This window comes from Budorcas taxicolor, chromosome 5 (genome assembly GCF_023091745.1).
Source record: "Budorcas taxicolor isolate Tak-1 chromosome 5, Takin1.1, whole genome shotgun sequence".
NCBI classification, from domain to species: Eukaryota; Metazoa; Chordata; class Mammalia; order Artiodactyla; family Bovidae; genus Budorcas; species Budorcas taxicolor.
In genome coordinates, this window is record NC_068914.1 from 55,126,602 (window position 1) to 55,141,899 (window position 15,298).

The 15,298-nt window shown below is 35.5% G+C and overlaps 1 protein-coding gene across 1 annotated transcript in view; it reads left to right on the forward strand.

Moving 5' to 3' along the window:
- Window positions 1-15,298, forward strand: part of PTPRQ (protein tyrosine phosphatase receptor type Q) — a 236,614-nt gene that overhangs the window by 56,969 nt on the left and 164,347 nt on the right. Inside the window, exons 17-19 of the mRNA XM_052639801.1 lie at window positions 1,826-1,946; window positions 12,097-12,257; window positions 13,256-13,401. Of these exons, the coding sequence (XP_052495761.1) occupies window positions 1,826-1,946; window positions 12,097-12,257; window positions 13,256-13,401 (428 nt within the window). The remainder of the gene's footprint in view (window positions 1-1,825; window positions 1,947-12,096; window positions 12,258-13,255; window positions 13,402-15,298) is intronic.

Consider the following 15,298-nt stretch of genomic DNA (forward strand, 5'->3'; position numbering starts at 1 on the left):
GGATCTTCCTAACCCAGGGATTGAACCCAGGTCTCCCTCATTGCAGGCAGATTCTTTAACAGCTGAGCCACAAGGGAAGCCCAAGAATACTGGAGTGGATAGCCTATCCCTTCTCCAGCAGATCTTCCCGACCCAGGAACTGAACTGGGGTCTCCTGCATTACAGGCGGATTCTTTATCAACTGAGCTATTCCTGAAGAATGTAAAAGTAATTTTGACAAATGTTAAAATTTTACAAAGTTAAAACTTTGTCTGATATAGTAGATATGCAGTATTTTACTTAAAAAGGCATGTTAATCACTTTTTTTAGTAATAAAAAGTTTGACATAAAAAGAAACTACTCAAGAATATATTAAAGATTAAGTATAAAAGACCAAGAACTGATATTCCACATAAACATATTAAAGCATAAAGCATATTATCAAAGACAAATGCTTAGTTACAACATACAGTGTTCTGTATCAGTGCTAGTTTTGATTAAAATTCTTTTTTTCCAATAATAAACAAAAGTTTTGCAGTGATATTTAGAAAAATATTACAGTTTTTTGTTTTAACAAATGAAAGAATTATCTCAGTTAGAGGTAATTCATATCTTGGGAAACAAACACCTCCATGTGATATATGGATTCTGTGATAATCAGGTTTGATAGCATTTTTATTGTGGTACCAGCGAGAATAGCAACTGAAAGTATAAATACAGCTGCTACTGTTATTTTGTGAAACTTATTTCATAAAGCTTTTCTCTGCTCAATAAACTCTTTTTGGAAAAATTGTTATTATCAAAATAATGAAAACACACATGTATGCGTACCCCTACACTATAGTTGGGGTAGTCAGAAGGAAAATATAATAATTCAAGCAGCATCTTCAAATTACTGGAAAAAAGTGATCTGTACAATACTAATCTATAAATTAAAACTGTTTAAAGAAATCTGAACTAATTCTCAGAATTTCTACTAGGTGTGACTTCAGTTTCCATGTATAACTAAAACAGTGATCAAAATTGTAGTAATTTATACCCCTTTACATGCAAAAAATGTTAATATTTTAAAACATCACTCTGCTATTATGTAGCAACTGCGTAATGGCATTCTAAATGTTTTATCTAAGTTGAAATATATACTTGATAATTAGTTTACAGTAATTTTTTAGTGTTTAAGGTATTTTTTAATGCAGAATGGCTGAAATATTTGAATCCTTACACTCTTATAGCACAATTAGAAATAGGCCCTGAAATGTCTATATACTTGTTTATGTGCTACATTGGCACTTCCTTTGTTGACCATTCAATTTTGAAGACTGAGTGAACAGATTCTGATGCTGTTTTGCAGTTTAATGACACAAATGAAATTGAGGAGTATTGTTTTCATTTGTGAGGTCAGTCAGTTGCTTCACAATGCTACGCTTATCACTTTACCACTTCTTGGATGTGTGATTTTTTTTCCCCAATTCTTTTTACTGTTTGGGGAGCTCTTTTATTGTATATTTACTCACCCCAGTAGTTTTATTTTTATTAGAGGATGATAAATCACCAAGATATACTTGAATGGTAGGTGAATCACAGTGTCATAACCCTTGTTCTTTTTTTCTCATGAAATATTTTTTTCCATTGAATCACAGAAACAGATGTTCTAACACCACCATGCAAAATCTTTTATCATCTCATTTTGAAAGTAAACAGCCTCTCCAGCCCATGGAGAAAGGCCCTGTACCCAATTCATTTACCAGAAAGTTCAAAATAAAACTTTTGTGCATTTCTATTTTAGCTGCTGCTTATGTATGTTTAATAAAATATTAATACATTATCTTATATCCTAACTTTTCAGCTCCTGATTCTCCCCCACGAGACTTCTCTGTAAAACAGTTGTCTGGTGTCATGGTGAAGTTGTCATGGCAACCACCCCTGGAGCCAAATGGAATTATCCTCTATTACACAGTTTATGTCTGGTAAGAATTTTTTTCTTTTCTGGAAATAGTTCTGAGAACAAGTATTAATCTGTAACATAATAGGAATGCAGTTTTAAAATTTCAGATTGTGAAGCTACATTAGAAATCTGATTATTAATAGGCTAGTATATATGCTTTCATTAAGAAACAACTTTTCCCCATATTATGTGGAGGACCAAGCATAGTCAAATAATGTGAATTTTGTAATCAAAACAAAATAAATGTATTATGTGTAATTACACTAGAATCCTGCTCGTCAGCATCATGGACTGCTCATGTGACTCCAACTGTAACTATATGTGAAAAGCTTTCAGAATATTACTCCAGTATTCTCTATGCCACTCTCCTTTTAAGTTTCCTTCAGCAGAATATTTTAAACTAAAATTTAACTCAAAGATATTTCTCCAGAACTCTATTATTTAAGGTCAATTGTCCATTGAAATGTAAGCAGTGTAGTTATTTTTTTTCTGATCACCTTTACCCTACTTGCCTATTTATGAGTCAGTTGTGAAAAAAGACATAATCCTATAATGCTTCTCATCAATTAACAACATGGTATTAATATATTGCTTCATGGAAACTCAATAGATTAGAAGCCCTACTTTGATCTATTATAAATCCTGGTAAAAGGATTCACAAGTGATATAACATATTTCCTAAATGTGTTAAATATTTCAACTTTGAAAATGCAATTTATATAATGCTTTATATAAACATTTCTTCTTTTATATTTCTTACTTGGAAGGTCCAGCATTGAGTGAAAGGCTATGTATGATGTTTTTAAGAAGTCTACTCTTCTCTTTCCTAAATTAAGACTCCCCACCACCCCCAGTCCCTCTTTAAACCCTTTGCATACTGCCCCTTAGGACTACCCTTCCTGTATTCTTCATTGACTGATTCCAATCCCTTTGCTTACTCTTTGGCAAAATTAGGAGTGGCATGAGGGATGATAGTGGGAGGAGTAGCAGTGACACAGGCGACCATTGCCCTCTATTACCCTACTCCTTCATTGATCAGTTCAGGGTTTCATTTCTTCATTCAGTAATATTGATAGAGTAGCTATGTACCTGTGAACAAGACACACACAAGACCCCTGCCCTCAAGGAGCTTACGTTCTAAAGAGATAATTGGATTATATACCCATAAATAAACAAAAGAGAAGGAATCAGGGGAAAGAGGGTTACCTTTGATAGAAAGCTTCCAAAAGAATATATGCCCAAAGAAAAGGTCAAAAGAATAGACGGCCTTTACTTGTGATCTGAGCAAGAAGGAGCTTCTTGTCAGGTCAGGATCTGCAGGAGGAAGGAATATCAAGTGCATAGGGTCTGTAAGGAAATGCATTTGTTTTGAAAACCATAGAGAAGGTGAGTGTTGCCACAGATAGAGAGACAGAGGAGAGTTATACTGGAGAGTAGGAGGCTGGCAAAGGTCAGGAGCTACACCATCATAAGGATTTGGTTTTCATTTCAGTTGTAAGGGGAATTATTAAAGCACAATTGTTGAAGCATTATTCAAGCACTTTGGGTACTTTAATGCAGAAAGAATTGTAGGGGGAAAAGTGCTAGCAGGGATATTAGGTGGGAGATTATTTTAGTAATCTGGGCTATAGATGATCCAGGGATGGAGGAGAGAAGTGGCAGCTTTTTATTACACTTAGGAAGAAAAGTTGCTTGGACCCAGTGATGGATTGATTGGCTATGGGAATAAAAAGAAAGAGAAATCAATGGAATCAATGATGACTTATGGATTTTTGAATCAAAGGTAATACTCAGAGATTTATGACACTGTTTTGCTGAGTTAGAAAAAAAAATTGAAAGTGAAAAAAGTTAATGAGAATCAAGACTTTTCTGGTTGGGTTTCGGGTCCTACTCTGATAAACAGTATCATTACTCTGTATAGTGATCATGCTGTGTGAGTTCAACTCTCCAGTAGTACTCTTTTCTCTCTTCTTTCAGGGGGTGTCCCATTTCTGTCTCACTTCCTAAGGATTGTAGGTATAGGAGAGACCACGAAAAGTAGGATGAGGGGATCTCAAGTTTGGGATATCATGACTTATCTCATTTGACTGTTGGGAACCATTCTGGGACTCCCTCCCCAACCCCCTGCCATCATAGCTTCCATTTTCAAGGTTTTTATTTTCTGTTTTAGCCTTGATCCAACCTCAGATTTATTCTAGTGCTCTGGATCTCTTAGCATGTCTGTCTCAACCCTCAGGTAGCTATATGCTCTGTTGTTTTCTCTGAATCAGTCTGTAGTGTGCAGGACTGGAAGGTGGCTTCCACACTGTTCCTTAGCTCCAGTGGTCTGCTGGAAGAGCCCTTAGATCTTACCAGACATAAGTATTAATAATCACTGAACCTAACTACTGAACTAGACATAAGTAATGCCATACTGAAGACAGATTTTCTAAGAGGTTTACCATTTTCCTCTCCATCCTAAGAAGGAGAAGCTCTATGCTGGCACTTCCTTCACAAATTATTCATTTGTCTTCACCACCTACCCTCAACTTACCTTCCTTGGTGGCTCAGATAGTAAAGAATCTGCCTGCGATGCAGGAGATCCACGTTCAGTCCTGGGTCAGGAAGATCCCCTGGAGAACGGAATGGCTACCCACTCCAGTATTCTTGCCTGGAAAATCCCCATGGACAGAGGAGCCTGGCGGGCTATGGAGTCACAGAGTTGGACACAACTGAGCGACTAACATATTCACTTTCACTTTCACACTCAACTCAAGATTCCAGGGCAGCTTTGTCTTGTTCTTTCTCTCACTTTTTCTTAGTGGTGCAAAACTTTTTCTTTTCTTTTTGACTGCATGTAATTCTTCCTTTCTACACCATGAATTATTATAAAACTTTATGGCCTTTATTCATGCTGGACTGACTCTTACTGTGTAAAGAGAACACAGAAAATGCTTTTTCCTCAATAGAACTTGGCTTTATTTCTCTTTCTCTCTCTCACACACACCACACATAGCGAGGAGGCAAGTGTGAAAGAAGAGGCAGAGAGATTAAGATCCTATCTGCTTCAAGATCTGGTTTGTTCATCACTGTGTTGGAACAGGAAACTACCTGGCTCATAACTGAGACTAAATCACCTGCTGAATGGATGACTGAATGCAGAGTATATTTTAAGAGTTAAAAATTTCGCAGAGATTTATTATGTTTTCATTTCTGGCATAAAAGTAGTGATGCTTTTCCAAACAGTGGACACCTTCTGTTGACTGGAGTTAGGTCTTATAAAGAAAGAACAAAAAAGGGAAAACATCTTACCATGTTTAAGAATATCATCTGTAATAGACTGAAAGATGTAAATGGTAATGAAGTATCTAAGATATTTTTAAATTTCCAGCATCTTCTTACCTAAGCTGGAAGCTTTAGCCTCTGTAGTTAAAGGGATATCATGATCCAGGGTCCTTTTTTATCACTGTTACTAATCAGTAATGGTTTCGGGGGGCTTCCCTGATGGCTCAGACAGTAAAGCATCTGCCTGCAATGTGGGAGACCCGGGTTCAATCCCTGGGTTGGGAAGATCCCTTGGAGAAGGAAATGGCAACCCACTCCAGTATTCTTGGCTGAAAAATCCCATGGATCGAGGAGCCTGGTAGGTGACAGTCCATGGTTTTGTAAAGAATCGGACATGACTGAACGACTTCACTTTCTTTAATGGTTTTTTGGAACTCTTGCCATATCAGTTTAACTGGGGAGGGTAGGAGGCATGTATCGTGAGACCAGGAGCACATTCTGAGTGGAGAGACATAGGTTTGAGTGGTGACTCCGTCACTAAATTATCTGTGGTGTTCTCTTAAAGTACGTGTAAGTGGTCTCTATTTTTATTAGCAGAGTTCCTGTTTCAGGGGTTCATATTTCTCTCACAATACTCAATTTCCATTATTTTCGTTCTTTCATGAACTACCAAATTCTTTTTAAAAAACAACATCTTTCTGAAGGAAGCAAGCTGTTCCATCTCATGAGTTATGAAGAATGTTCAAGTGGATGTTTTGTGTTGAAACATATGATGAAGGCAGAGGAGCCAATTGCAGGCAGTGATGTAGTCCCCACACGAGAAGGTGAAAGCCTGGTTTAGGACAATGTTGAAAAGTGCTAAGACAAATGCGGAGATTGATGCTTCACATAACTCTCTAATGACGGCACTCAGAGACCGTTACAGACTCTGACAAGTGATTATGGGACAAAACGGGAAGAGGCTGACTGCCTTAGGAGGCTTTAGCCTGGATAACTGGGGACTTGCTTCAACACTAGGGCTTCCCAGGCGGCACTAGTGGTAAAGAACCCACCTGCCGATGCAGGAAGCTCAAGAGAAGTTCAGCCCCTGGGTTGGGAAGATCCCCTGGAGTAGGGAATGGCACCCCACTCCAGTATTCTTGCCTGGAAAATTTAAAAAAACACATCTTTGGATATTTGCTATTTTCAATGTGTCTGCAAATTGCAGGTTACCTACTGTATTTGCTATACCGGTAACTTCTTTGTCATGAGTATTTCTTCACAAAATAGCTCATGAGGGTTATTGTGCAATCACTTTATAACCACTACTATGCGAGTCATATTTGATTTGTAGATAGTGTGTTCAGAAATCTTCTTTAGCACATTACATTTTAAAAGTATGTGTTCTTCTAAGTAACACTTTTTCCTCAGTTATACTGGTAAATTATATTTATACATTTTCAAATGAGAAACAATCCTTTCATTCCTAGGGCAACCACCATTAGATAAATGCATTTCTACTAGAGCCCTCTAAGTGTGTTCTTTTAATATACTTTGGATTGAAGTGTGGTATTATAGTAAACTGATTTATACAACATATTTATTTTATAGTTGAGTTCAACTTGGATTTGTTTAGCAATTTTATTTATATAATGTCAGTAAAATTTAACAGTAGTTTTCTTCCTTGTTCATAAAACTTTTCAGTGAATGGTCCATAAGATACAGCTAAAAGACTGGAATGAAAATGATGTTGAAAATTCTAGCTTATACACAGACCTTGGCTTTTAAACTTTTCTCAGTTTTCCTGGCCTGAGGAATTTGTGTTCATTCTTAGGGGTTGAAAGCTTTCTCCTCCAGCTGAAGTACAGTCCCTCATCTTGTCTTCTGGATCCTAATTCCTTATGTTGGCTTCAAGAGGATGGTTTGTAAGTGTATAAATGAGCTTCAACTTCATTCTCCATAGTGGCTTTTTCTTCTAATTTTATAAGTGTGTCTTTTCTGCTAAAGGCAAACAAGCAAGACAAAGTCAAACCAAATCAAATGAAATCAACCAGCTAAGCAAATGTTGAGAGTAGGAGTAAGAGTAACAATAAATGAATACCCCACTGAGACTCAGACTTTCTCTGAGATTCTAGAAAAGCTTTAGGATCATAGATGTGTAGCTCTTTATGCCATGCTAGTTTGATAATTATTAACCTAGTGATACAATTCAGCTGTGTAAAGATTCTAGAGTAAATGCGATGTAGAAGGCCAGCATCCTTCAAGTGGGGAAATCCGTGAAATTGCTGGTTCATGTGAGGGGGAAAAGGATTTGACAGAGTCAAGTAAATGCATTGAAATTCTCTATTTTGGGGAAAGGCATCTGGTGAGTGAAAAGACTGATGTAGAATATTTAGATAATAGCAGATTAAAGTTTTTGTAAGTTCATAGGAATGTATAGGAATAGATGTTTCATTAGGCTAGGTTGCCCGCATGGAACAAAATATCAAATTATGAAATTTAGAATTAAGACCATGACCTTTCAAAGAGTCTCAAACTTTGTCTAGGAAACCATTCATGTTCACAGTTGGGAAAATAGGGAATTTTGTTTAAATATTTCCATATGGTGTTGGTATTCATGATTCCTCATAAGTAATTGTTGCTTGGTATAGTCTTGATATGATAAGAAATGAGCAAAGGAATTGGTAAAAAAGAGCAAAGAAACTGCTCTTAAGCTCTAGAATTTCCTTTATGCCCTGATGTCAAAATGTGGCCTGTCTTTTGAAAAGAAGTGTAAATTACCTAGGAAATAACTTTGTGTTACATCTCCATTAATTTCATCTCAAGACATTTTCTTGTTACCAGTGAGTGCAGATGAATAAAAATTTATTCAGAATAATTTTATATTTATTCAGAATAATTTCAGTCATTAAAGTCTTTTGATTTCTCATTCAAAAAGGCTTTAAAAATGTTTTAATTTATATTCTATATTCTAGTTTATAGAATTAAATCAGTAATGTGATAGCACTCAACACTCTCAAGAGTTTTTTTTTTTTCCCCCCCAGTGTGAAAATCTGCACTGTGTGAGAGGTTTGGCTGATTTTCTAAGTATTGTGTACCATTTATGTTCCTGCCATTTCCATGTAGTTTATGACTTTGGACACCTAAGAGTTAGACCTGCTCTGCCAAATGGGCCTTCTCGCTTCCTCTCCCATCCCACTCAACTCCCTATTCTACTCTTGAATCTTACTAACTCGCTCTCTAGTGAACGTTTCTGCAGCTCTGGGGGCGGTGATTTATTCTGCTGTTCTTCTCTTTGGTCCCAATTAATTTCTTTACTCCTCTTTCTTTTTGTTCTTTGCTTTTAGCTAATAGGGGGAAAATTATTGTTATTAATGAATTTGTTGTTTACTTACTGCTTTCTCTATTTGGAGGGTAGGGCCTGTCCCTTTCTCATTTGCAACTAACATCATTCCTGACATAAAATAGGTGCTCACTAAGTTTTGTTGAATATTGATTATATATATATATATATATACACTATTACTAAATATGGAAAGGATGGGGAATATGTGATTCCCCTTATGAAGATATCTCTTCTTTTGGAACACTATCTAAAAGAAAAATGTCTCCCTAACTCCTCAACATATGCTGTTTTCCATTTAAGGAACTAAAAGTATATAAAAGAAAATTTGTAAATAAATTATTCCAAAATTAGGACTGCAAATGACCAATAAGAAGATAATTCTTTTTCACTCATGGTCATAGATGTGCAAATTAAATGTTTCTGGTCAGTTGAACTTGCAGAAATTAAGATTACTATCCAGACTAGTGGTGAGTTTGCACACTTGTTGCTGTGACTCCAAATCATAATGATTTATCATTAAAAATTTTTTTTAAAAACCCATCTGGTTCAATCACACTATTTGGAATTTAACCTGTAGAAATATAAGTACTATTATGGAAAGATATTTGAATAAGAATGATGGCTGCATCATTGTCAGTAATAACTAAAGAAAAAAGGAGAGAAACAGCCTAAATGATAATTTATAGAGGGAAGGCTGAAGAACTATGATATATCCAAATTAAGCAACTTAGAAAAAAATAATTATGTAGATTATTATTCTTAACATAAGTGAAAAATCAAGATATAAAATGCTGTTGTTTAGTCACTAAGTTGTCTGACTCTTTGCGACCCCATGGACTGTAGCCCATCAGGCTCCTCTTGTCCATGGTATTTCCCAGGAAAGAATACTGGAGTGGGCTGACATTTGCTTCTCCAGCGGTTCTTCCCAACCCAGGGACTGAACTCGTGTCTCCTGCATTGGCAGGCAGATTCTTTACTACTGAGCCACCAGGAAAGTCTTATATAAAACATACTTTTATAAATGGAAATAAAATATTTTTAAACTTATAAGAACAAAACAGGTTTTTAAACTAAACAAGTTAAAACCAGGAGAAAAACCTGATTGTAGCAGCATCAAAGTTGGGTTTCTCACGCATGGGATGGAGTGACCCTCTGAACTGTAGGATTGTTCATGAGATGGCTGTTCAGAGAGCAGAGAGCTCAGGCTTCGGCCCAGAGGTTTCCATGTGTTTCCTCCAGTCTGGCAACAGCATAAGAGCAAAGAGGGTGAAGTCAGATCCTTGGGAACAGTGTCCATTTTCTCTTCTTTTCCTACTTCTGGTTCTCAGTTTAATAGCAAGCCATTTCTTATGAACTCAAGATACATTCTGAACTTGTATCAGAAGTTGAAGCTCCCACTGAAGTTTATGCTCAGATATTTTCCTACCATAGTTATTCAAATATCAGCCACAATTAACTTCAAAAGGAAACAAACAAGCCCCAAACAGACAAGACTTATCAGTACCTGAAAAATTTTTGTTAGCACTGTTTTGTCTCTGGAGATAAGTTAGAGTAGATGTGTATACCATATCTGTATATGCTAACTGAAATGGACTACTGACTTTGTTATTCAGATAATTTATAAAGACTGCCTTCTTTTTTACTGAAATACCCAGATATTTAAGACAAAATTTATGTTTAACCTGCATTTTCCAAGTAATTGCCTTGATTCTGTATTATCTATGGAACATAATTGGGGTTTTCCTTATTGTGGTGGTGGTTTAGTCGCCAAGCTGTGTGCAACTCTTGAGACCCCATGGACTATAGGCCACCAGGCTCCTCTGCCCATGGGATTTCCCAGGCAAGAATATGGGAATGGGTTGCCATTTTTTTCTCCAGGGGATCTTCCTAACCCAGGGATTGAACCCAGATCTCCTGCATTGCTGGGGGATTCTTTACTGACTGAGGCACCTGGAAAGTCCTTTATATATTGTAGGCAAATACTTATCTACAGTATTTTGCTTGAAGATCTGGGCAAGAAGGTAGTCACATAGGGCAGCAGATATTATTAAAAATATGCTGGAAGAGAAATTTTTTAAATAGACAATGCAATTAGGTTGCTTTAGCTAATTTCATAACTTAGAGATCTGAACTGGATTAGCTATATTGTAATATTCTAATGATCTAGGAGTCTGGAATTGGGTAAAGTTTCTACAACAAGGCATCTTTCTCAGACTAATAGCCTAACAGCTATAGCATTAAGTTTTAAAAGATATTTTGTAGTCTCAGCGAAGTCAAAGAGAGAACTCAGTTCTCCCTATGGCTTCTGGAAAAGGATGATGAAACTGTTTCAAATCACTAAATAGCTTGGCTAATCCTGCCTGTCTCCAATTGCATATTCTGAATCCATAATTTTCACTACGGTAAGCTTTCCAACTATTTTCAGATAACCATACTTGTATTTACAGTGAATTGATGCTTTTGTAATGGTAAAACTATGGCTGAAATGTCTCTTTGTGTATACCCTTAATTCACTTAAAATCTTTTATTCCCCTTAATGATTCAGGATTCATATATTTTAGTGGTAGAGAAACAAAAGCATTTTATGTTCAGAGGGAATATCCATTTACCTCTTGGATGCCTTGTGTTTTTAAAGAAGAAAAAAGACATTACATTACATGAGATATGTATCTTTTCTGTGATGTTAATCATATTTCCTTATCTAAATCCTTTAATAATTAATTGTATTTCCCTTAAAAATATAAATTTGTTTTTAAAGTTCACAGTTTTCAGTACTATTATATACATATTCTTTAGCTTAGATTCTAATCTATATCCAGTTCTATGGAATGTGAAGTAACATATCTGAAATGAACTGTAGTACGGTATTACTTAGCAACAGTGTGCTCTTCAGACATTTCCCCCCTCTCCTGAGACTTTGGTACTTACTCGAAGAGTGTGAATCAATATTTACTTTATTTTCCAAAGTAATATTTGAGATACATTTAAGATTTTAGCTGAGTAAGATATATAAGCTCTACCTTTTGTTTTCTTATTATGTTTTACATTCATTATTTTAAATCTTGCTTCTAATTAAAGAATAACCCATAGTCATTATTTTAGATATAGCTATTCAGATATTTTTAATTTGTTTATTTGAATTGGGTCTGAAATCAATGTTATTGTTATACAATATTTATAAAATGGATTTGATCGATATACTATATGAATAAGATTATACCTACACTTCAAAAGAACAAATATTTATTTCAACAACTAAAACACTGGTATGAAAAGGATGCTATAAATACTTTGAATACACAGAATTCCCAGAGATCTATTAGAATCAGTCTAAGCAAATTCTAATATGAACATCCTATTAATACTTCTTTGAACTACGGAATATATTTGAAAGCAAAGGAAGCTTATGTATTGAATTATTCTGAAACATTCTTTTCAGCATTTCAGGATAAGTAGTATCTTTATCCTATTAGTCTGGATTAATAAATATGCATAAATGTTGCTTATTTTTAATGTACTTGCACTGAAAAAATATATATAATGTTTAAAGGTCAGTTGTACAGATAAATTTTTTTCCTCTTAGGGACAGATCATCATTAAAAACTGTTAATGTAACTGAAACATCATTAGAGTTTTCAGATTTGGACCACAATGTTGAATATCATGCTTATGTAACAGCTAGTACCAGATTTGGTGATGGGGAAAAGAGAAGCGATATCATCAACTTCCGAACACCTGAGGGAGGTGAGTTCTTCTGGATGTAGCTCAAGTAAAAGAATATTCTATTCAGAAAACACGCATTAAATATAAAGATGTCTTATGAAGCCTAATATCTGTCATAAGTTACACACAAAATTGCTTTCTGGTCCCTCTAGCTCTGTGAGGTTGGGAAAGTTAGTTAATCTCTCTGTGCCTCAACTTCCCATTTGTATGCATACGGTGTATCACCTACCTTAGGGTCCTTTTGAAGAGTAAATGAATTTATATTTGTAAATGCACTCAGCACAAAACTCAACACTTAGCATTTAGTGTGCTTTTTATTTTTTTTATTAATTTATTGTTTACTTTATCTTCGGCTGTGCAGGGTCTTCACTGCTGTGCCCAGGCTTTCTCTAGTTGCAGGGAGTAGCGGCTACTCTCTAGCTGTGATGTGTGGGCTGCTCACTGTTATCACTGTGGAGCTTGGGTTCTAGGTCACAGGCTCCGCAGACGTGGTCCATGGCCTTAGTTACCCTGCAATGCGTGGAATCTTCCTGGACCAGGGATTGAACCCATGTCCTCTGCATTGGCAGGCAAATTCTTAACCACTGGACCACCAGGGAGGTCCTAGGGTTTTTTTTTTTTTTTTTCATGAAACAAAATAAAATACATGAAGTCAGCTCTATGCCTTTGTCCTCCATTATTCAGTTTCAAAATGCTGAGTTAAACTAGAATTCCATAGTATGCATTCTGTATTGGAAACTTGTCATATGTTCTTTTCAAATCCAAGGCATTGGCCTGATTTGGAACTGGGATAGTGTTTTACGAATAAGAAATCCATTTGTCCTCTGCTTGGATATTCCTGTGGTAGAGTGTTAATGGGGATGGCCGAATGAGCTTTACGGATTTCATTTCTGACTTCTAATTAGATATTCTTAATTTTTAACAGTCATAACTTAGACATAGATAACATTTAGAACAGTTCAGACATTGTTTGGAGACACAGGTACATACACTTTTGTGTTCAACTGTTTGTGTTTTAGCACCAAGTGATCCTCCCAAAGATGTTCATTATTCAAACCTCAGTTCTTCATCAATACTTCTTGTATGGACACCTCCTTCAAAACCTAATGGGATTATACAATATTATTCTGTTTATTACAGAAATACTTCAGGTACTTTCATCCAGGTAAGACCTGAGTTTTCTCCTATTTCTTTATTTACATCTCTCAGCTCTGTTGATAAAGACTTGGCATGGTAGAAAATGTCTCTTATCTTACATTGAGAATTATGTATAGACATTTTTATAAAACTCCCATTGACACAGAAAAATGTGGTGGAGAAATAAATATATTTTAATCTGTCTGTCTATGAATGCGGACATGCACTCAAACACACACATGTCTCTGGATCAGCTTCAAATGTGTTACCAGCAATGAAGCTGCCACCTTTTAAACATTCTGTATAGAAATGTGGCTCTCAGTGCTGTTTCTCCAGAGAATTGATGGTTTCACTTACCCTCAATTGTTTTTCAGCTAAAAAATATTCCCCTTTGTTTGTATATAATAGTTTTCATGCTTGGATGTGTTTGTGTATTTTTCTTCAAGTCTAAAATTTTTCCATTGTTAGTAGGAAGGGGTTATCATCATCATCATTGTTATCACTTAGTATCAGATGTAATGAAAGTACCAAAATACACTTATTAAACTTGTGATATGCAAGATTGTAGGGTTGAATAATTTTCAGATGGATACGTTCTGAAATACGAACAACAATAGCTGAAGTGCCTTTCACTTAGAGAAATATTTTTAGTTTTTCAGCCGGATTCCTTTACTTCTCCAAACTAACTATTTCACTCTAACATTTGAAAAGAATAAAACTCTGGACAGTTGTGATTGAATCAGGAATTGGAGAGTTGGAATAGAATTTGGAAAACACTGATATAGAAGAAATAATGCCCATTTACAGAATATGTACCTTACTATTAGGAACTGTTGACTGAATGTTAATTATTACTCTGACCACTATTAAGTCATTGTATCCTTTTTAATAGAAGGAGAATAGAGAGGAGTCTTATTAATTCTAAGTTGCCTAATTCAATTTGTGATTAATAACCCAAGTTTAGTTACTAGAGTTACTTCTTGTGAGCAGAAGCCTCTCTAAAGTATGACTTGCTTTAGTGCAGTTTAGGCTAGTGAAAAGTGTCAGAGCAGAATTCTGCATGCATGCTGTCTTAGGCCTTACCCAGCGATGAGTAAAAGACAGTCCAGAGGTTGGTTAGATTTTAATATTCTGCTCCAGGCCTTGTAAGAGTGAGGTTGCGTATGAAAGGACAATCTGTTTGTTTAACTCTGTACATCAAACAATTTTTGCTGCTTCTTTTTGTTCTACTCTGTTTGGGGAAGGAAAATGGAAACTTAATGTGCATTTTTTCCCAGTTTGTTTATAAATTTAATAATTTGTTATTATGTCATCAGGCCATTCAAACTGCAGATTTTTTTTTCATGCATTTAACCAATATTCAGTATTCAAAATTCAGTAGTTCTGAACCTTTAGCAAAGGTTTTGTCTCTACTACAGTTTACTTCACAGCTTGTGTCTGATTCTGTTTTGGCTCTCTTTGTCCACATCTTAAGTAATCAAGGGCAAAAGTTTAACTATAATTTCAAGGTGATTTTATGAACTTTCTTATTCAAACCTGAGTATATAATATGATCCCATTTACGATTCATTGTCTTAGAAAATGTAATCTTTTATTAAGTTATTTTAAGACTGCTTTTAAGTATGACAGCTGCAAGTAGGCACAGGCTAATGATGTCAAAACATTTCTAATATTCCTTGAGGTTCATCTAGGCTTTAATTTATTTCTAAAATTAGTTAAATATAGCATAAAAATCTTCAGTACTTAATTTTCTATTTTGGAATGGTAGAGTAGAAGAAATCATCAAAATGAAAATTACGTAGCAGGATAGATGTATAGCTGTTTTCTTCCTTCTCTTCTTCCCACAGAACTTTGTAGTATCCCTTATGCATGACACGTCATAGTCTACTTTCTATTCCTGGTGTCTGCTACTTGTCTTAGCTCCC